A 22,744-nucleotide genomic window follows, 5' to 3' on the forward strand; every position below is an offset into this window, starting at 1 on the left:
TAGCTATCCAGCCTTACCTAAAAATAAGAGCTTCCAAGCTGCCTTTGATAGTGACGACATGACCCCCCTTTGCTCAGAATGGCCTCCTCACTGGCAATCCAGGCTGCCTATCTTCACCTTTCCAGCCCAAGCTCTGCCTCTTCCCTGAGGCTGTCCTGGGTTATTCCAGCCCCAATATGGTCCCATTTGGAGAACTGCTGGTAACACTCAATTAAGCATTCATTGTGATATTGCCTTGCACTTTTCTCCAGTGTTTTGTCCTATAAGTGAGTCTCGGATTCCTAACTGAACTGTACACTCCCTTGAAGGCAAGGCCGCGTGTGCTTGTGAAGGTCACCTCTCATTTTCTGCTTGCCTCCCCACTTACCCTTCCCTAAACCCAGGACGGCAACAAGCTGGGCACATTTGTTAATGTGCATTGGCGACTACTGTTCCCTTGAACAAATGGTTCTATTTAACTACCTGGTAACTGAAGGCATTGAATTGAATAATGTAGATTTCTCAGGAACTGGAACATCAGCAGGCCACCGGCATCTGAGAGACTAAAACAGCCATTGGCTGAGGCAGTTTCCAGAAGTCCTCCCCTTTTATTTCAACACTGAGGGCAGCACTCCAATGCTTGCCATGGACACAGGGAAGAAAGATTACTAACCTGCTGGAGTTTGAATCAGGTCTAGCTGTAGACCAAGACTTAGTTAGGGACCTGCCTGATTGAGAGCCTGAGAGGGAGCTGATGGCTCCTGAACTGGGACCAAGGGAGTTCTCAATTCTAAGAGAATGGAAAAGAAATGTGCTTGTTTATGAAAGGGACCCTCTGGGTCACTTTTGGATTCAAAGCTAAGAACTCTAGCCCCACATCACTGTAAAAAAAAAGGGGGGGGGGCTATCTGAAGAAAAGAACTAAAACAGAGAGGTAGGGAAGCCGCACTACTGGGGCCATGATTTAGACCGGGACACTGGATCGTCGCCTGGGGGTCTAGACCCAAAAGGTAGGTAGTCAACCTTTTGACCTTGGGCACGTCACTTGACCTCTCAATGCGACTATCTCCCACACACAGGTAACACCATCAGGCACTTGGTCTGCTCATGTTACCATTTCAGAGCAAACCCAAGCAAGTTTGATCATGTGTGTCCGCCTGCCTACGCAACTTGAAAAAAAAGTCCAGAAAAAAGCTGCAAAGATGAGTTAAATTTCTAAACTACCTCTTCAGAAAGGAAAAGGGATTTGAACAATTCAAATCTGAAGAGGAGAGATCTAGTAACTGTCTTCAAGTATATGAAGGGCTTTACGCCAAGGGCGAGTAAGAGTGTGGGCCCTACATGCTCTCAGTCTGCACCGAGCAGAGAGAGCACACCCAGGCTCCCACAAAGAGAAATTTCTGGCATTAAGGGCCACAGGATACAAACAAGATAGAGACCGTCCTTCTAGAAAACAGTCCACTGGGGGAAGGGTGGGGAAGAAAGACAAAGAAAGTGGGGCCAAACTATGGCAAGGTGTGAACTCTGTAGAAAGTAATCTTATAGCCCAGCCAGATAGAGATATTATTCTATAAACTGCCTCTCTGTCACCTTGCTCTGTCCTTCCATTGTTTTTAATATGTCTCAGAGTCAGAAATCTGCCCTCAAACTGCTTCCCGGAAAGCCTTGCCTGCTGTTCCTTCACTGGCAGCCCTCAGGTCTCCAGGCCGTAGGAGATCTACTGAGCATCACCTGTATTCAAAGGCACTGTTCTTATAGCAATCTGACCACGGTCCCTACCAGACATGCGATCGTGATCCTGACCCGGTGAGAAATCTGAACCTCTGAACTAGCAAGCGTTAGAGCTGGGACTGAAGGCCAGGACTGCAGGACTCCTGGGACTGTGCTCTTCCTGGGGCCCAGGTAGGAGACTGAGGGGTGCGGTGTCCACAGCATGTGGCTGCAGAAAGAAGCATGTGGCTTCTGTTTATCGTCTGCTTCTGCAAAAACTCCGAAACCTGAGCCCCAGTTTAACTGCCTTATTTGTGATCTGTGTTGCAAAACATCCTTCAAACTACTTTGCATCTTCTGCATGTTATTGGAGACACAGTTTGGCCCTCCAAACATTATCAGTGAGACCCACTCCGGTTCTCTCCGTTGCAGTTCAGACTCTGAAAAACTCTCCTGGGTGAACACTAAATCAGGATGGAAGGCAGGAAAAGAGCTTAGAAATCCCTGGGTCAGACCCTGACGGCCCCTCCTCTGGGAGCCTCCAAATAATGGTGCATTGTCATGTTATTAAAAAATAAAAGTAATCTTCAAATTGCAACACAACAAGGGAAGAAATGTTAACTAACGTGCGCTGCAGGAAACAACAGCTGACACACTTGAGAATTACATTGTTGTTTATGCGTCCATCACCTGAGCGAATTATGCTCTGACTTAAGTATCTGGTGAGCCTGGAGCGCCACGTTGACCAGGAAACTGCCTGGCTATGGCTTATGATAAAAGCAAACACTAAGAGGCACCCAAGACTGGAGGATCACACTCCAGCATTCCAGGAAGGTTTACTATTTGAGATAATGTAGGTAAGGCGCCTGGTGTAGTACCTGTCAGAAAGAGCCCTTTTCTTTCCACCCCTTCTACCTGCTAGAGACATTAGCCAGCCTTCAGCCTTGAGCTCTGATTGCTATTCAGATTAGACCAGAGATCAAAATTGCATGACCGGAAATGGCCTTAGCTGTCATCGAGCCTGACCCCTTACATCTGGGGTTAGGTTGCCTGGTTTAGCTAAAGCACACAGCAGTCAAATCCCATTATGGTGAGCTGCACAGGACAAGCAAGCAGTGGAATTTTATTAGACAACTAGAAATCACATTAGCCCCAGCTCTAGCAGACACAAATGTCCAAGGCGCTCCACAGTGTGTTAGCGAGAAAAAGAAATCTTTGGCCCATCTTGGAATTGGTTTTTCAGCTCACACCTTTCTCTAGGCTCCTCATTGTTTGCCTGTGTTTCTAAGTGTGTGCTATTTCTTTGATATATGTCTTTTCTTCCATTGATGGGACCGGAGCATTTGAGACAGAGTTGCTGCAGGGATGCGTGACGGCAGAATGATAAAGTGAACAGATCAGCCCTGCCTCACTCCCACTCTCTTCACACCCTTTTGCAGATTACAGAGTTAAGTATTTTCACTAAAGAAAGGGATGTAGGCGGGGCACCTGGGTGGCTCAGATGGTTAGGCAGCTGCCTTCGGCTCAGGTCATGATCTCAGGGTCCTGGGATCAAGCCCCACATCGGGCTCTCTGCACAGCAGTGAGTCTGCTTCTCCCTCTCCCTCCATAATCTCTCTCACTTTCACTCTCTCTCAAATAAATAAATAAAATCTTTAAAAAAAGAAGAAAGGGACGTAGGTAAGAATCTATGAATGTCCACAGTCTAGCTTGGGCAACCGGTTTTTGCACTGGATCCTTCCCGTGCAGTCCAGGTAACAAATATTGTGTTCGCTCATCCTCGGGTCCTCTACTCTCCTCCCAGCCCTTCCAAAAACCCTTGGGTCAGGAGCCCTCAAAGTCTGATCAGCAGAACGGGGCAAACCGATGTACAGAACGCAAACAGAAACCAATACAATCAGCTCCTTTGAAAAGGTTGCTGCAAGTCGTTCCCACCATTCAGAGAAAGAATCTCAGATCCGGGAAGAGTAAGAAAGAAAGGGCAGAAAAAGTTCTCCTTTTCTTCAGAGCAACACATGCTAGCACTTTCCAGAGTCTGGCGTGTGTCAGCATTTCTGAAGTAAACTCTATTTTCTCTAGATGAAAGAGATAAAAAAAAAAAAAAAGACACTAAGAATTCAGCCTTGTGAAAATTGCTTTGGCCATTCACATGCAATAAGCCATAGAAGCAAAGAGGAAAAAAATCAATTGCTTCTGATTTATTTATTCACTCATTCATCCACATCCTTTCTCTCTAATGTAAAAAAGGATGTCCGCTGTAATTTCCCAGGTTGTTAATCTTTTCAAAGAAAAAAAAATAATTCAAGCCTCCTATTGGTTATCTAGCATCTTGGCACAGGAAATGCATATTTAATTAATTATTCTGTTGCATATAGATTATGTAAGGAAAAAGGGGGACTGATTCCGCTCATTGAATGTTTCACCAATATCTCTAATCAGGAGGCTGCTGTAATACTTTTAAGTCTGGTGAATTTGGGATCACATGCTTTGTTAAAAGCAATGCAAGGTTTCACCTTAATGCTGCTTTATTTCTTAATCAGGCTGGTGGGTACTCTGGTGCTCATTTTATTTTCCTTTAGGCCCTTTGGCACATCTTAAATATTTCATACTAAATATTGCTAAATCCCCGAATCTTCTACAACAGATTCTATTCTGGGTTGCTCAGAGCTGAGGGTAGAGAAAGAAAGCTGGAAACGTCAAAACGTAATTGCGATAAAGAGAAGAAAATGTACAAGACCAATTTTGGAAGGATGTTTAAAGTTTTAAACCTATGCCAAATAATTGAGATCTATTCAAAGAGAACTGGATTCTATTATAAGCCCAATATACACACAATTATTGAATTATTCTGAACACCTGTTGAAATTGGGTGCTATATTAGCCAAATGAAAATCATCAGGCACCCAGTTAAGCACACGGTTTGATCCACTCCTCTGATACATGGACATAATCTCTCCTCCCGTTACTGAAATGTAGACTAGAGTTTCATCCCTAACCCTGGGGAGACCATGTGGTGGTGTGACTCTGTCCTTGTGATCTCCAGCATTTAGAAGAGATGAGGGAAAAAGGCCTCTGTCTTCCAACCAGGAGCTAAGGGAGCTGACTGTCTCTCCCTAAAGACTGCCACAGCCCCTAAGTCCCATTGTTTCTCATTGCCAAGAGGAACCGGTCTTGGTCTTCCCATCTTTCTGCCATGACATTAAAGCCAATTGTCCTGTCCTCCTGCATACAGAAGAAAGATGGTCCCCACTAAATCTCCATCCTCCCTAGAGCCCACATCTGCCACCATCTCTCTGTTCTGTGTGGACAAGGTTTTACTGTCCAGAGTCCCCTCCCCTTCTGACTGCTCAGTCCTCACTGCCTGTCAAGCCTTTGAGATGTTAAGTGCACCAAAACAGGATTGAGAGAAGAGGATGCAAAGAGAAGAAAGAAGGAAAATCTGACCATTGGACAACATCTACACCCTGTCTCATTGGCTAGTGGGGAGCAGACATTCCCTCACCCCATCATTTCTCTCTAAAAGCAGGACTTTTGCCTGCGTGGGAAGCTGTAAAAAGAAGTAACACTTCTATAAAAGCTCAAAAAAATAAGATTCTGAAATTGGACACCTTATTTGTTTCATTTCTGAATACCGTTAGACCAACTGGTTTTACTTCCTTCCCATGACACTCACACATACCCCACGCGAGCCTCCGGGGAGAGGCTGCCGCTCCACCCAAGCCTGCCTTGTACACCATCATGCAAGAACGCCTGCTTTATTGGCCTCACTTGATAAGTCAAGAATCTTCCCTCTGCTCCACTGAAGTTAACAGATGGCTGGTCCCTTTTGGTACACAGGCGTAAGCATCTTCAAAATAACCTTTTCCTTTTAAGTGTGCCAATTAATTAAATGTCACTGTAATATATCCCAGCCGAGGAGGGAAGGGAGACACCCGAAGGCAAAGGGTCAATGGAAGAGAACAATGAGGAGAGGTCACATTCTCCTACCTTCACCTGACGACCCCGACAGATCAATGATCACGTACACTCTTCCTTCTGGCTCCAGATCAATCTGCAATTAAGAAAATGACAGTGGCTCGGTTAGTGAATTGTGGGGGCGGCCCAAGAGTTCCATGCCTTTTCTACCCCAAATGGCTAGCCCCTCGAGTCATGGCTCCATTCAGTTCATCCCCCTGTAGTGTGTAGTGGCGGGTAGGGACCAGGAATGCAGGTGAATGGGCATTTATGGAATGTCTGCTATATTCCGGAGGCAGCACAAGGAGGTCTCATCCAGACCCAATAGGTAGTGTCATCCCAGTGGTTCTCAACAGCGAGGGAAACCTGGCACAGGAGACACTTGACACATGGACATATGGACGATGGGAGCCTATGGGAACCTTTCCGGGACACAAAACCATCTAGAGGCGTTTTCAACTGTCATGACTGGAAAGGGAAGGCTGCCGCTGGCATCCCATGGGTGGAAGCTAGGGATTCTGCTAAGTATCCAACAGCAGACACGATGGTCCCCACAATGAAGCTTTCATTACCCAGCCCCAGAATGCCGACAGTGTCAATGTTGAGAAAGCCTGGGTTATGCCATTTTCCTGATAAGGAAGCGGAGCTCAAAGTTTTAGGGTAAGTGGCAATGCTGAGATTCAATGAAGAAACTGTCTAAAGAAACCCACACTCCTTAGACTACACAAACTGCTCACAGAGAGGAAAGAAAGGCATGTGATGCTATTCACACTCTGAAGGTGTCTACAGTCTCATGGCGGAGTTAAAAACCAGAGAACAGGGACGCCTGGGTGGTGCAGTCGGTTAAGCCGCTGCCTTCGGCTCTGGCCATGATCCCAGGGTTCTGGGATCGAGTCCTGCATTGGGCTCCTTGCTCTGCAGGGAGCCTGCCTCTCTCGGCCTCTGCCCGCCACTCTGCCTGCTTGTGTGTGCGCACGCTCTCTCACTCTCTCTCTGACAAATAAACAAATAAATAAATAAAATCTTAAAAAAAAAAAAAGAGAGAGAGAGAACAATACTGACCCCAGCTTAATGAGGAACAAGAGAGGATCGCAGGTCAAGTATCCAGCAAGTCTGAAATCAGTATAGAAGAGCGGCCTCGGAAGACTTCATGAAGACAAGAAAAGGGAGTCACTCAAGGTGGAAGAAATCGCATAAGCCAAGGCTGGGAACGTGACCAGTGCTCGCAGGACCCTGAGGGGCATCCGCACGCGGGTTGTGTGTCGGCACCCTTTGCAAACCCCAGACCCTACCAGGGTTGCAAAGAGTGAGCCAACACCACTAAATTCTTACCATCAACCTTCTCCGCCCACCCTCACTTGCTGCCAGCCTGCCTCCAAATCCAAGCAGCTCCCTCTATACAGAACCAGGATGATCGGAAAAGTCAGAACGGCTGGGCCGCTAACGTCTTGACGAGGTCGGAACTCTCCTTCCAGAAACTGTGTGCTCCCTGAGAGAGTAGTAACTCTGGAAACCCTAGATCACCAAGTACCCCCGGGTAGCCTATCCTCGCCTCCACGCTTCCATCTGTCTAAGCAGAGCCGTAATCGACTCATACGTGCCAGGCTTGTCTCCCTGGCAAGCTGTGGATTTCTTGGGGGCAGGAACCACCACCCCTCCTTATCGTTTTCATTGTCCCCAGCAAAGAGCAGGCACACATTCAGCAAGCACTACCGAGAAAGGGTCAGTCTGAATCCCTCCTTCTCATTCAAGGTTGAGGTCAAGGATCACCTCCTCTCTGAAGCTGTTCTAGATATTCTCAGTCAGAATTAATTACCCCCTTCCCTGTGCTCCTGTGGTACACGTGCCTAGCTGAACCCTGGCTCCTAACACACCAGGGTACATTGTCCACATGTCGGTCTCCTCTGAGAGGCAGAGACGATGAGAATCATATTTGTATACCTAGTGCTCACCTCACTGTCTATTAGGAGACACCCAACAAACCTTTAGGGAGGGGAAGAAGAGACTTTATGTTCGGAACTCTGAGAGCCTACTCTGGGGTCGTTTGACCCTTCCTGGGGATGGAAGGCAGGCAGGCATGTGATCTGTACTAACGTGACAGTCAAACGACATGGGAGGGGGACAAGATGTAGCTCTCTCAGGATCATGACATACTCCCTCTGAGGTAAAAACTCCCTTGGGACTGATATTCTCCAGGTCCCTCCTGGCATCTCATGCCACTCACAGTCCGGGTTCCCTGAGATATTCCCAAGCCCCACTTTATTTCCAGACCTGGTCTTTAGTGATTGAGAGTGTGTAAGATTTCTCTTAAAATTTCAGTTCTGTCAATAGAGGTCTTCAGTGCCTCACAGAGAGCCCCCCAGTGATATTGCAGGTGGTCCGTCAGGGCAAGGAGTGAGGGAAATCAGAGTTCTTTGGGGGAGGGGCAGGGGAAGAGGGAAAGAGGGAGAGAGAGAGCTCTTTATTTTATTTATTTTTTTTTTTTTTGAGAGAGAGAGATCATATGTGGGCACAGGGGAAGGGAGTCAAGGGACAGAGGAAGAGGGAGAGACAGAATCCTAAGCAGGCTCCACGCCCAGCATGGAGCCCCACATGGGGCTTGATCGCAGGACCCTGAGATCATGACCTGAGTGGAAATCAAGAGTCAGCAGCTTAACCGACTGAGCCACCCAGGAGCCCCTGCAGAGAGTTCTCAGCTTGCCCCCCAGGGGCCACTCAGCTTAGTGGGGACCCAATAGGAACCTAATAGCAAGCTGGTGATGATACCATGCAATGACTTTCCACATCTCCCCATCACTTCCACCTCAAGAATCTGCGATTTTAAGTTTCCGTCTAAAGAAAATGTTTTCCAGCACCCTCACCACTAGGAACCCCCACCCCCTCCCACTGCCACAAGCATAACCCAGCCCCCGCACTAAATTACAAACAGGAAAACCAACAGTCAGCTCCACTGAACAGAGCCAAACCAAAATCCTGTCCCTGCCACAAATATCAGGGGTCCTCTTGTCCGAGAGCATGGAATTTAAATAATGTATGCCTTTTAGAGATTAGATCATCTCTATTAAACCCTGCCGGCTAAATGAAACAATTTCTCATATCCTCCAACTCAGAGATTTCCCACGACTATGGGCCTCATTGGCAAAGTACAATGCTATCTGTGAAAAGCGGGGAGGCGGAGAGCAAAGGAATGAGATGGGCTGGGAGGCCTTTCTGAAGGCCAGCCTCTCTTTGCAAAAGGGGAGTGAGAACTTGTGGCAAGGGGGGAACAGGTCATTGATGATAAAATGTATTAGGATATTAACGTTCAAGATAGCCATCAGAAACCATTTTAGCACCCAGTGCTGTCTCCACGCCGATGAACTGCATTTTCAAACAGAGAAATAGAAATTAAGCTTTTAAACCTGCCAAAAGCAACAAAGAGCTTTGCAGCCTGGGCAGATGGCCACAGAGGGCTGGCGGAGCCCCAGCCGGCCCAGTGAGGAAGTGCTGAGAATCCATGTAGGGAGGTCAGACTTCAACGCAGATGACTGGAGGCTTATCAGGTACAAAACGTGGTGGAGGGGGGGTGCAACTTCACGGTCAAATTAATCGAACCTCAAATTCGGCTCACGGTGACCTGGCCTGGATAAGGAAGCAATGGAGGTACCCAGGCCTGCACAACCATCCACTGCCAGCAGCAGCAGGCGGCTGGCACTACATAAAAGCAGGCCTCCTCCCCGCAGCCATTACCAGGGTTAGGTCTGAGCTCTTTCTCCTGCACTCGGGGTCCCTCCAAATTATCCCAGATGCGACCCTATTTACCAAATCTCCTTGAAACGCCTACCTTTACGTGCTGAGTCTTCCCAGCTACTATCTCTATTATCTCTCAGTGTTCTTTAGAGCTTTAGCGTCTTTGGCTACCCCCTCCAGCTGAGGCCCGGAGCAAGACAGTAGAACAATGGGGAAGACAAACACAGCCTTCAGAGTCAGACCAGCACTGAATCCCAGCTCTGGCAATCATTTGCCTTCCCTGAGCTGTGGCCTCAGTTTCATCGTCTGTGAAATGGGTTGTTGTAAAAATTCTACGCGACTCCCACACACAGCGCTTGGGCCTCAGGAGATACTCGGTATGTGGTGGTGATGGGTAAACTTCCTGGGTCTGTGGCCTAAAGCAGGTGACCATCTTCTCTGAGCCTCAGAATACTTCTCCGTGAAATGGAGCTAGTAACAGGCCCTGCGACGTTTGGGCTGTGGTGATGTTAGTGAGATAATCCATGTCAAGTGCTCAGCGTGGTGCCAGGCACAGAATCCTTCATTAACTTCTGGCGCCATTGTTTTTAAAAAGCCAAGTCTTCAAATGTGCTACTTAGTCCCATGTTCCTTCCACTCTGTCAAGCTTTTCCCAACAAAAAAAGACATTTTCTATCCCTGAACTGATATTATTCCACGTTATTCCAGGGCAACTTTACAGAGTTGGGAATATCAAATAAAGCACTGCGGTGAGGGTTTCATGCCCAGCCCACGGGGAAGCCAGGTGCAAAACAGGCGATGGCCCCGGTCATCAGAGGGTCATGAGGTGCTCCTGAGGGGAGGAGAAGCAGAGGGTGGCCGCTGAGTGTCTGAGCCCCTGCTACACCTCAGGCTCTGGGCCCAGTGTTTAGTCTGCATTAGCTCACTTCACCTCCTGTGAGGCCAGCAGTGCTCCCTACTTTTCAGATGGAAAAACTGGAGCTCCACGAACCTTAAGCCAGATTCCCACTCAGGGCTCCCTGGGTCACACGGGACAGAGGAGTCTGCCGGAGCTCTGGTCTCAAGCCCTCACCAGCTTGGGAAGCCTTCTAGGACAAGCCAGTGCCAGCATCTCCAGCTCTCCGCGTGTTCCTGCTGCCTCTCAGTCAACAGTCCTCCCCCACACCTCACCTGTCCAGTGGGAAATCCCAGGATGCTGCGCCACCCGGACGCGCGGGTATCTGCGCTCCTGTGTTTCGGGGGTGATCGAGCTCGAGGAAAAGGAGGTTAAGAAACTCACAGCCAAGCTTCCTTCCCACCATAGGCTCAACTTGCACCAGAGACCTCTAGGTAAACCTTCCCTTGGAAGAGCCCGCAAAGGTCACACACGCCCAGTATGAGTTTTGCTTCCTTTTCCCCTCTGTTGTCAGGCGCCCAGGGGCTAGAAAGAAGCTAGAGGTACGGAATGGGTCAGAGGATAAATCCAGAAGGGATGAGGTCGGAGAAAGGCTTGCACTGCCTGTCTTGCACCAGTTAAGCCCTAGATAATTGACTAGAGCAGGGGAGGGGAGCGAGGAAGGAGGAGGCGGGGGGGGGGGGGGCATCAGGAGAGAAACTCCACAGTTTCTTTCCAAAGCAGGAGCCCCACTTCTCAAGTCCTCCACACCCCTTTTTGCTAGCCATCGTTCCCTGGAGGAACCACGGTCACACTGCAGTCCGCAGAGGCGCCCGGCATGAAAAAGGCTCGCCAGACAGAGCAAGAGAACTTCACGCAGCAGACAGCCTCCCCACCCCTGCTTTGGAAAACCCAGAACGGTGAGGCACGGTGCTGGCCAAGTCTCGGGTGCTGATCTGAAGCTAGCAGCTGATTAAAGACTTCATTTGAGGAGGAGTTTGCCATGAGCCCTGTTGGTAGGGTGCACAGTTTGAAAGCAGAGGGTCCCCAGGTAGTTAAATATTTCAAGTTGTCCCACAGCACTTACTTTCACAAAGTAAGGAGAGAAGAGGACTGCCTCTCTCTCACCTTCCGCGGCAGTGCAAAGACTGGACGCAGGCTCTAGAGTACATCCCTGCAGGGCACAATCCTGCCTGACCGGCACCCGGGAGGGATTTAATACAAATTGTACATGTTGGCTCAAAGGATGAATGGCCCGACTTTCAACTGAGTCCGCACAACTGAATTATGGAGATGATTCACTTGGGAAGCCAGCAACCTGTACACAACTGTTCCTAGCAGCTTCATTCAGAACAGCTAAATGTTGGAAACAACCCAAATGCCTCACAAGAGGTAAAGGAAAAAGCAAACCATGCTGCCGGCCTATAACAGAATTGTGCTCGGCCGTAAAGGATGAACCACTGATATCTGCCACAAGACGGATGCTATGAGAAAGGAGCCAAACGCAACAGTCTATAAGGTGTGATTCCACTTCTGTGATGTTCTAGAACAGGCAAAACCAATCCAGAGTGACAAAAAGCATATTTGCTATCTCCTGGGGCTGAAGGTAGGAGGACTGTTTTTGGCCTGGGGGAGTTTTTCTGTGTCTTCACCGAGGTGGTTCAAACAGAACCTTTGTCAAAGTCTGTCAAGCCCAAACACTTCAAATGAATGCACTTTATTGTATGTAAATTATACCTCAATGAAGTCGTTTTTTAAAAGGGAAAAAAGAAGCCATCATTTCATTTCACAGAAGGATTCCTCTACCAGTTTCCTTTAATAACAAATCATCTTCCCACCCTCGGGGCATTTAAAATTTCATATTCCAGTTTTAAAAATAAAAGGGCTCATTCAGAGTTTTCCGAGTACAGCTGTCACACAACATAATGTACACCTACCTCTGTAGGCGCACACATTCACACATCCACCCACGTGTGCAAAACACACTCACAGGCACAGCCACCTTCTTCTGTCTTCCGTGATCAAAATACAATAATAGCAAGAAAAACACGTCCAAAGTGTAGGGTTAAGAGCCTGCTGGCTTCTTTAAATCTGTCTGCGTGTGCGTGTATCTCAAGACAATTAGACCAAATGCTCTAGAGGACATTTTAGTGACCTTCAGGACCTAAATATGCACAGAGAGGGAGCTGCTTAAATAAATTATGGTACATCGTGTAGTACATCGCTAGGCGAGCCCTAAAAAAAGAATGGAAAGATCGAAATGTACCGACTGATAGGAAGTGATCTCTGGGATACATTAAGTGGGGGGTGGGGGAAGCAAGGTGCGATGTGTTTGTTACACGAGGCTCCTGCGTGAATACACCCCACCCCCACACTCACACCCACACTCTCACACTCGTTCCACACAGATGATCTCCAGAAGAAGTCTTTTTTCTTTTTTTTTTTCTAAAGATTTTATTTATTTATTTGATAGACAGAGATCACAAGTAGGCAGGGAGGCAGGCAGGGAGAGAGAGGAGGAAGCAGGCTCCCCACTGAGCAGGGAGCCCAATGTGGGGTTCGATCCCAGGACCCTGGGATCATGACCTGAGCCGAAGGCAGAGGCTTTAACCCACTAAGCCACCCAGGTGCCCAAGAAGTCTTAATCAACAGGAAACAGGGGTTGCCTCCAGACACGGAAACAACAGGATCGGGGGACCAGAAAATGGGAAAAAGGCTGATTCTTCACTTAAGCTCTTTGAACCCTCTGATTTTTTAAAATCATGTTCTTGGGTTAACTTGCTACGAAACTGAAGTCGATACCTTTTTCTCCAGTTGCTTCTAACCTCCAATCCCCCCGAGGGCAGCTTGCTTCGGTTACCAGATGCATCTTAAAGAAACACCCCTCAAAACTGGCCAACAGATTGCTCTCCCATCCTCTGTGGCCAGGTCATGGGGCCCAACCGAGCAGCGCCCATCATCTCCACGTGAAAGAAAGTACTATTGACTGGAATGGAGGCCTATGTTACAGATTCCAGCTCCCCAAGGCCACAAATGGAGTAAACTCAAGTTAGTACCTGCTTCCTCTTTTTATTTTATTTTACTTATTTATTTGAAGGTGGGGCAGAGGGGAGGGGCAGAGGGAGAGGGAGGGACAAGCAGACTCCCTGCAGGACCTTAAGATCATGACCTGAGCTGAAGGCAGATGCTTAACTGACTGAGCCACCCAGGGGCCCCCCTGCTTCCTCTTTTCAGCAGGCTCAGAAATAGACCCAGAGAGCTGGCTCCCTCTGAAGACAGAGGTGGCTGAAAACAAACACGTCTGTGTGTCCGCAAAGGCTCTCCAGCACTGAGAAAATATCCAAAGGTACCAAACCTAGTATCAGAAGTGTGGAATGGTTTACAAAGCTTCACGCAGGAACAGTACAGATTTCCCGGCTTTCCTTCAGGGAAACGGCACTGCATGACTCTTATCCCAAGAGGAGATGAAGCGTGCAAGCAGCAGGAAACACAGGCACCGACCCGCAGTGTTCTGAAGCGAAAACTATTCCACCACCAGTCAGCACTCTGCATTTTGCATTTGGCTTTGCAATGCTCTCTCTTTTTGGGTATATTCGTATGTATGTGTTGTATTCTACATTTCCCATTTGTTACACTAACCCAGTACATTATAGGGATTAAGACAAAGGGCTCTAAAGTTGGCCCCCCCGCAGGTTCAAATCCCAGCCCGGCCTCTTAGAAGCTGCGTGGCCCTTGCTTCACTTTCCTCATCTATAAATTGAGAACCTCAGTGGCACCTGATCATGGTGTGGGGAGAATCAAATGACACGGTGTAGCGCTTGGCACTGCCTGGCACACAGCTAGTAGCCTATAAACGTGAAGTGTTGGGCCAGTACTGTTACTTCCTGCCCAGATTGTGAGCCAAGTTCTCCATGGGGGGGGCGTCGTCAAGTACTTACTCCAGGGCTAGGGGCAAGCAGGGAATCACTAGAGGCTCCAGGTGAAACTGAATGGATCCACGTAGAACAAAGACAAGCTAAGGAACCCAGGATAGGGTAACAAGATATCATCTTCGAACTTCTCTGACTCTGTAACATGACAACCCAGCAGAACCTCTGACCGGTGGATGTTCAGTTCTTGACTCCCTTCAAAATCCTAGACGTACCATTGTTATTCACCACTTTCGAGCTCCTCAGGAGAGACTGTTTTGTTCATAAGAATAATCACAACCCTAATAAACACCCTTTACTGAGCACTTTCCACACGTTATCTGTGTGAGGCAATATCCTCATTCTTAACTGTTTCAGGGCTGAGAAACTGAGGCTGACGGGTTTAAGGAACCTACCCACATTCTCACAGCTTGGGGATCAGAAACCTGGATTAAAGCAGGGCTCTGCAACTCTGGACCCCATGCTCCTGTTGCATTTTATAAAAATGCCAGAAGCACGAAATTTAAGAGTCATAAGACACTTGGAAATCACTTAGTTAAAATAAGCAAAGAAATACAACTGAAAGAGTAAGATTTTTTAAAATGCTCTTTTCCCTATCAAATGAACCGAAGTTGCTTTGGGGCTATGTATTATTTGTTTATTAAAATATAAACAAAATTAGGTATCACGATATGCTCAGTTTTAAAAAATAAAAAAACTACTTGTGAACTTATAATGAGAAGCGATAGTCTCCTGCCCCATTATTCCCTAGGGGGAGCCAATTTTAACAATTTCTATTTGGGCTTTGCTAGTGGTCACAGCCATGTCCCAAAATAAAATGCTTGTACCTCCATTTCCTGATTTCTTATTTTAGATACTCTGTTTTGCCTTGCTGCTCTAATCGATGAGGATTTAGTGCACTCACCACCTCCCTCCACTTTCCGCCTCCACAAAATATACCTCTCAATTCTCAGTTCCTTCTCTATGCTCTGCAACTGCAAAAGAGAAATCCAAAATGTCAATTTCTTGTTTCTCCAACTAGAGACGATATTCCTTGACCCTCCACATTATAACTAGAGGACCTTAGTGTTTCCAGCCCTCCCTATCCTCACTTCTCACATCCAGCCCCAGCCCCCCCCCATGTCTTTCCTGTTAGACCACAATGTTGACAACATTGATGTTGTGTTCTCTGATTGTAACTGAGGTCCATGTTTTCCACATATGTTGTTTCGAAAATCTGAAAACAAATAGAGAGTGTTTACTTACTCTCACTTTAAAATGGCATTACATATCCTTTCTTTTCTGTGGGTCCAATGTGACAACCCACGTACCACTTAATGGAAACTATAGCTAGTACCAGATTTAAATGGATTTTTCCCCCCCTGCTCAGCCAATTGAGTTTCTCAGATCAAGTTTTCCCAGCCCTTTTCTCTTGGGGTTTGCCCTTCTAGAAACTTCCACTGTCCTCCTTCCTTACAGACTGGCTACTCTCTGGTCTACTGCACAGCTGTAGTGCTGTGGCTTCATTTCACTGCTGGGCTGGATGGAGCTGCCATTGCTGGAATCCATCATCTTCCTTGTTCTGGGTTATTCCCTTGCTTTTACCAGTAAAGTACTCATTGAAATAAAGTTCTGATTGAAATATTGATAAGAGTGCCTAGAAAGCCAGCTAAGACATGCCTGTCCTCACACATGATGGGTAGTTTGGCTGGATATAGAATTCTAGGTGAAAAAAAAAAATCACTATCAGAACTTTTCTAACATAAATATTGCCAGTGGAGCGCATGTCACTGTTTTTTTTTTTTAGTAGGTGAGTTTGTTTTGTTTTCACTCTTTGGAAATTCTAGGACCTTTTTTATCTTAGTGCAGTGAACACTCACAGTGATGTCTCAGGCTATCCTTTTCTGATTCATTGCGCTGAAACTCAACTTGTGGAAGAGGTTTTTCTGTTTTGTTCTTGTCAATTGGCCTCCTCATTTTCTCTATGAAACACCTACTATTCAGATTTTGGACGTATAGGATTGAGCCCTATGTCTCATGCTATGTGTTATCCATATTTCCTTTTCTTTTATCTTCTTAGTCCATATTCTAGGAGATCTCCTTGGCTTTATCTCACAACTCTTCAATGAACTTGTATTTCTAACAATAATATACTGTGTTTCCAGAAATGCCTTCCTCTTTTCTCCTTTCTCATAGCATCATTTTAAAAAAATTTGTTTGATTTATTTGCTTATTTAGGTTTACAGATGCAACATATTTCAGTGGATACCAGTCCAACTGTCTTAGGGTAAGAGAGTGGGAGCTAGCCATTACAGGAGAGGACCCCACACCACTTCGCCAGTTCTCCCCCAAAGCAATATACCATGAGCTTTTCAAAGAACCTCCAGTTTTTTACCCTGTGAGTCAGAATCTGGTTCCAGGTCCTTCTGTAGTGAGAGTCGTTCCACATACAGGCCTTTAGATGGTCACATGTTTGCAGTTGTTCCTCTCACGTCTTTCCCCCAGGAGAACTATAGTCTCCAGACTGGGAGCCCCGTTTAGGTTCTGCCGAAGGCCTGGCTCCAGGTGAGGCTCCAGCCCCCTCTGTACCTGTTCTAAGCTGTGACCCCTCGGTACTGCTATTCTGTTCCATCAACTGCCACTCTGCCCTCTACTTTCTTCCCCCAAAAGTCACTGAAATAGTTTGATGAAGCTTCTTTCTGCTTACCTAGGTGTTATAGAATTTTATCCCTCCACTTTTGTCTTTGTCTACTATTTAGACAGGGTCTTGAGGAGGCAAAGAAACAAACGTATTTGCTTCAAAACTACCTTGAATGGAAAATCTAAAAACAAAAATATCATCTTAAATTATACAATCCGGTGCTGGTAAGAGTAGAGGAGAAACAGACATTCTTATACACTGCTGATGAAGTGTAAACTGGCACAAAATTTGCAGAGAGGGGTTTGGCATTATATAACAAAAATCCTTCGACCTAGCAATTCCACTTCTGGGAATTTATCCCAAATCACACATGTGCAAAACAATTTAACAACAAGGATGATCATTACAGCATTTTTTAAGAGGGTAAAATTAGAAACTAATTGTTTAACAATAGCAAACTATTTAAATAAACTGTGGCATATTCAATCATTAGATATCATGCCATCTTGAAAAAAGATCTTGCTCAATTATATTTAATGACATGAAAAGATATGCAAAATACGGTATTAAGTGAAAGGAAAAATGAGATGATAAAGGAATATGTATTCTATGGTACAACTTTGTAAAACAAAAACAAAATGTGTGTGGTTCGGTACATACACAAAGGGGGAAAAAAGATTATCCAGGGGAGAATAGGGGAGCTTTTTTCTTTGTGCATATCTATACTTATTTAAGCATTTTGTTTTTTTCTATGTCCCACTATAACTTTTATGACAAAAAAAATCAAACAGTAAATTTGTTGTTGCTTGAAGAACATTATGCCATTTACAGGTAAGGAAATTGAGGCACCGTGAGGTTAAGCAATCCATTGAGACATCTGAGTAAATCACTCACAGACAAAAAAGAGGGAAAGGAAAAAACTTAGTTATCTTGAATTCCAGTCTAGAGCTAAACTGCAAGTTAAAAATGAGACACACTGTGCACCCAGGTGGCTCAGTGGGTTAAGCCTCTGCCTGCGGCTCAGGTCATGATCTCAGGGTCCTGGGATCGAGCCCTGCACTGGGCTCTCTGCTCAGCAGGGAGCCTGCTTCCCCTTCTCTCTCTGCCTGCCTCTCCGCCTACTTATGATCTCTTTCAGTGAAATAAATAAATAAACATCTTTTTTTAAAAAATGAGACACACTATTTGGAAATTTACATATTTTTTTAAAGTGTAATTTTCTGGTCAAAGAGTAATAGCGCTACTCAGTCCTTATCAACCAGACATATTCTATTGTCTGTCTGTCTTTCTTTCTTTCTTTCTGAGAGAGAGAAAGAACAAGCCAGGAGAGGGAGAGAGAGAATCTTAAGCAGGCTCCATGCACAGTGCAGAGCCCAACACAGGGCTCCATCTCATGACCCTGTGATCATGACCCGAGTGGAAATTAAGAATCAGATGTTTAACCAACTGACCAGGCGCCCCTCAACCAGGCATATTCTTAATTAGATACAATTTAAACATATTAAGGAAAACCTTCCACAGCTCAACTAAATGGAACACACTAGACTAAAAGTCCTTTTCTTTGACCAAACCTCCTTCTCTACATGATGGTATTCCTGTTTCTGGGGGGTGATGAGACCTACAATCTACACACTGTTGCCTTCAAACTACCTCTCATATAACAGACTTTCATAACAACATAGACTTTGTCCATCAGGTAACAAGCATACATTTTTGCTATGACGTGCCCACACAGTACCTATCACTTAGCTAGACTGTGTTGCCATCTTGTTTCTGCAGAGATTCTTTGGAATATATTCCAAATATATTCCATTTATCTCCAACATTCTGGGAAACAGAAAAAAAATTAAAATAAAAAATGCTGCTGCTACAAAAATCAAGCAAAAAGAATTTTCCCTCCATTGGATACTTATCAGTTGACTCTACTGAATTGTGAAGAAAAAACATCAAATTTTTGAAACGTCTAGATTTTGATCAAAAAGGCGAAGAAGATGTAAATAAGAACTTTGGCGTAATTTCCAGTTTTCTGGGATACAGCCTGTCTTAACGTGTACTCTAACGAGTATTGTGAATGTTAAGTTGGATTTCTTTTCCTATAAATAAATGGATTATTAAGTTTACACATACAAATGACATATGAAAGCACAGACTATCTCATCTCTGAAAATGAACAACTCTCTTCGTACATTCTGTTCTAATTTTCTACACCTTAATGAAGTCCCAGACCTTATAAGATGAACAGATTCATGCAGTGGGACATACAAATTAGACATGTGTAGAGAAGCCCACATCAATATCTGAACTAGAAGGGTATTTCCTAAAGCACACAAGCAATGGGCATCTGAAAATTGTCCGTTCAAGCTCTAAATGTCAGAATAGTTCCTTAATTCGTAGTTTTCTATCCTGGATATTAGATTTTCATATATTTTGGACAACCACAGAAAAGAGTTCTATCACATGTATATTATGCTGCAGACCAGATGAGATAAATTTTATGAACGCAAATCTACTTTGTAAGGACAGTCTGGGCCATCTACAATCACTAATTAATTAATGGGACAGTTTGAAATAAACAGAAGATATAAACCACTACCTAATCACAAAAAAGACTCTCAGCCTTTCGACGTTATCAAAGAAAAATAAGGTTTAAAACACTCCACTCTATCCTCAAAGTAGTCAGTGCTTTGTTTATTGCTCAGAGTGTGTGTAACTGGAACCTGGTTTGGGTTGATAGATCCTTTCTAATGTGTTGAAGCTTTTGATGGTTTTCCTTTAGAATATCTCGTGCCTTGGTTGCAGAAAGGAAGTTTTCGAAGTGTGGTTTTGGGTTAACAGATACGTTAACCTATCTGTTCATTCATCGAGGAAGGCCTTCCTGATACCTGAAGGAGCCAGAGGGCAGCTGGAACTGAGGTAAGAGAGGTGGGGCAGCATGAGTCCATGGGGTTCAGCTCCCAGCGAGATGGGGCGCCAGGGAGAGTCTGAGGAGAGCAGACTTGGGAGGGTCACTCTGGCTGCTGGGTGGAGAACAAGCCTTAGGCACAGACAAGGAGGCAGGAGGGTGGCTTAGGGAGCTATCATCATCATCCAAGTCGGAGATGATGGTCGCCAGAAGGGATGGTAGCAGTAGGGATGAAAAGTGGCCAGATTCTGGGATATTCTCACAGCAGGGCCAAGCGGATTGCTGACAGACTGGATGCCGGGTGGGAGATAAAAAGAGGGCTCAAGGATAGTGTGGAGCTATCGGGCCAAACATGGAGCTGCCGTCAGCTGAGCAGGAGACTGATCGGAGCAGGATGGTGCTGGCAGGAGGGTTTGGACAGGCTGGGCAGGAGACATGTCTGAGATGGCCAAAGACAACTGGATACATGCAGGGAAAGGCCCAGGCTTATAGTCAGGATTTGGGAGTCACTAGCAGTAGTGGTACAGATCCACAAGCCCTGACCCACAACCCTGACTTCCAAAAGGCTCTAAAAAGTTGGCTTTTTCTGAAGTTTGGGCCAAAGCCATTTAACAAACCCCTGGCCCAGGTTAACACAAGGCTATTTATCATTTCTACTTACTCCATTTAGTGTGAATGTTTATACGTGTGTGTTAGAAATATTTATTTGTTCGATCAGGAAATGCTGCCCTAGCGTCTGCTGGGGTTGTTGGGTAATACATAGCATATATATTCTAGGAAACTTCTAGACTCAGAAAAAAAAATTTTTTTTTTTTTCCTAAACAAATCTGGCCCTAAAGGTTTTGGTTAGGGGTGTGGACCTGTAGTTTGAGCCATGACACCGGAGGGATGAGAATTGACCCCAGGGGTCCTCCAACACAGAGGATTGGCAAGAGGAGGGACCTGCCCAGACGTCTGGAAAGATCCTCCCACAGAGACCTGACCTCCAGTACCCTGGGTGGAGTCAACTTTGACTACCCTCCTTCTTCCCTCTAAACCATCACCACCAAGCATACACTAAGCACTCATCACAGATGTGTGGCTTATAAAAGCCTTGATTTTCTTAGCTTTCTCTGTGTCTTCAAAAGAGATGGCCAAAAAAAAAAAAAAAAACCTCTCTCTCTCTCTCTCTCTCTCTCTCACAGTGTTTATTAAGCCTGTTAAACACTGACTTCATGCACTGCTGAACTACTCGCTGCACTTGTCATAAGGTGGGGTTTGTGTGATGAGGGGGAAAAAATGTAGAAAACCAGAAATAAAGCTTGTAGTTAGCATCAAGGCATTTCCTGTTTCTGGGAAGCCTGTCCGCCTGCTGCTGTTGCTCTAACAGATCGAGTGTCCCTCCTTCCACCACTGAACACCCAAATTCCAAATTTCTGTCAGGACGCAGTGGCAGGGGGTGCAGCGGGGCACCCCAAGTCCTGGACCTGTGGCAGGAAAACACTGCAGCGAGGGGTGGGCTCTCAGCCCCAACCCAAGATGTCCCCTGGAGCTGCCAAGCCACAGGGCCCCCACAGGGGCAGCTCTAAGGCAAAACAGAGAAGGGTGAGAGGATTTAGAACCCAGGCCAGGGAAGCTGTTGCTGACAAGGCTGCTGTTAGGCACACCATTACTCCGGGATTAAATGTTCTCTGGAGGGGGCAGGTTTGCTGAAGAGAAGTAGCCATGGAAACAATTACAAATAAAAATGAAAAGGTACTCCTACTCACGAATCCATTTAGCCCCCAGAAGGACCCAGGCTCTGCTGCTTTCCCAGGCCCCACTTCCCAACTCCCCATCCACAGATTTCTAGGCTCAGAAGACCTCCTCCATTATCAGCCTAAATCGTTGGCCCATTTACCTTCTAAGACAGAAGGGACAAGAAATCTCTATTAGAAATTCTAGGTTGGGGCACCTGGGTGACTCAGTTGGTTGAGCATCCGACTCTTGGTTTCAGATCTTGGGGTGGTGAGACCGAGCCCCACATCATGCTCTGTGCTCAGAGGGAAGTCTGCTGGAAGATTCTCTCCTGCCGCCCCTCCCCACCACTTGTCTCTCTTCCTCTCTCTCTCTCAAATCAATCAATCAATCTTTAAAAAAAAAAAAAAAAAAAAGAAAAGAAAAGAAAAAATTCCAGGAGCTCCTTTATTCAAAAACAGCTGAGCAACACACAACAAATGGAAAAGTGGTCGTTGAAACTGGGTGGTAGGGGCACCTGGGTGGCTCAGTGGGTTTAGCACCTGCCTTCGGCTTAGGTCATGGTCTCAAGGTCCTGGGATCGAGCCCCGCATCGGGCTCTCTGCTCAGCAGGGAACCTGCTTCCCCCTCTCTCTCTGCCTGCCTCTCTGCCTACTTGTGATCTCTCTCTGTCAAATAAATAAATAAAATCTTTAAAAAAATTAAAAAAGAAAGAAACTAGGTGGTAGATGTAGGGGCGGCCCATTATTCTACTTGGTCCACTTCTGTATGGGTTTGAAATTCTCCCTAAGACAAAAAGAAGAGGGGGAGGAGAAGGAGAAAGGAGGAAAAGAGGGATGGAGGGAGGGAGGAAGTACTCAACTTCACGATCCCAGGTGGATCCATGTTCCATGGCTAAGCCTAGGTTTTCTTAAAGACCTCAACTGGAGAGCAGGGTACCAAATTTAACTCAAACCCTTCCACCTCCTGACCCAACCGATTCAACCCAATACTCTGCTGGGGACAAAGGGATGAGTAATCACAAGCCACTGTTGTCCATTCGGGCCCTCATCATCGCCCCTCTGCAGAGAGCTTCCCCAAGCCCTTCCCCTGACCCTCTCGTGAAGATACCGTAGACAGCTGCTTCTCTTAATGCTTCCTTCACGATTCACAATGTTAAGCACTTTGGAGAAAAAAAGGAGTTGATCACTTCATGCTTTCCTTTCTTCATAAAGATGTATTCCCTGGGGGCGCCTGGGTGACTCAGTGGATTAGAGCCTCTGCCTTCGGCTCAGGTCATGATCCCGGGGTCCTGGGATCGAGCCCCGCATCGGGCTCTCTGCTCAGTGGGG

General features: G+C 46.2%; 1 protein-coding gene across 2 annotated transcripts in view; it reads right to left on the reverse strand.

Annotated features, from left to right (window-relative positions):
- The window catches only part of PRKCE (protein kinase C epsilon), a 476,978-nt gene that overhangs the window by 290,533 nt on the left and 163,701 nt on the right, over positions 1–22,744 (reverse strand). For both annotated transcript variants that reach the window (XM_045981248.1, XM_045981249.1), the window contains exon 2: positions 5,677–5,740. In XM_045981248.1, coding sequence (XP_045837204.1) covers positions 5,677–5,740 — 64 coding nt within the window. The remainder of the gene's footprint in view (positions 1–5,676; positions 5,741–22,744) is intronic.

This window comes from Meles meles, chromosome 16, assembly GCF_922984935.1.
Source record: "Meles meles chromosome 16, mMelMel3.1 paternal haplotype, whole genome shotgun sequence".
NCBI classification, from domain to species: domain Eukaryota; kingdom Metazoa; phylum Chordata; class Mammalia; order Carnivora; family Mustelidae; genus Meles; species Meles meles.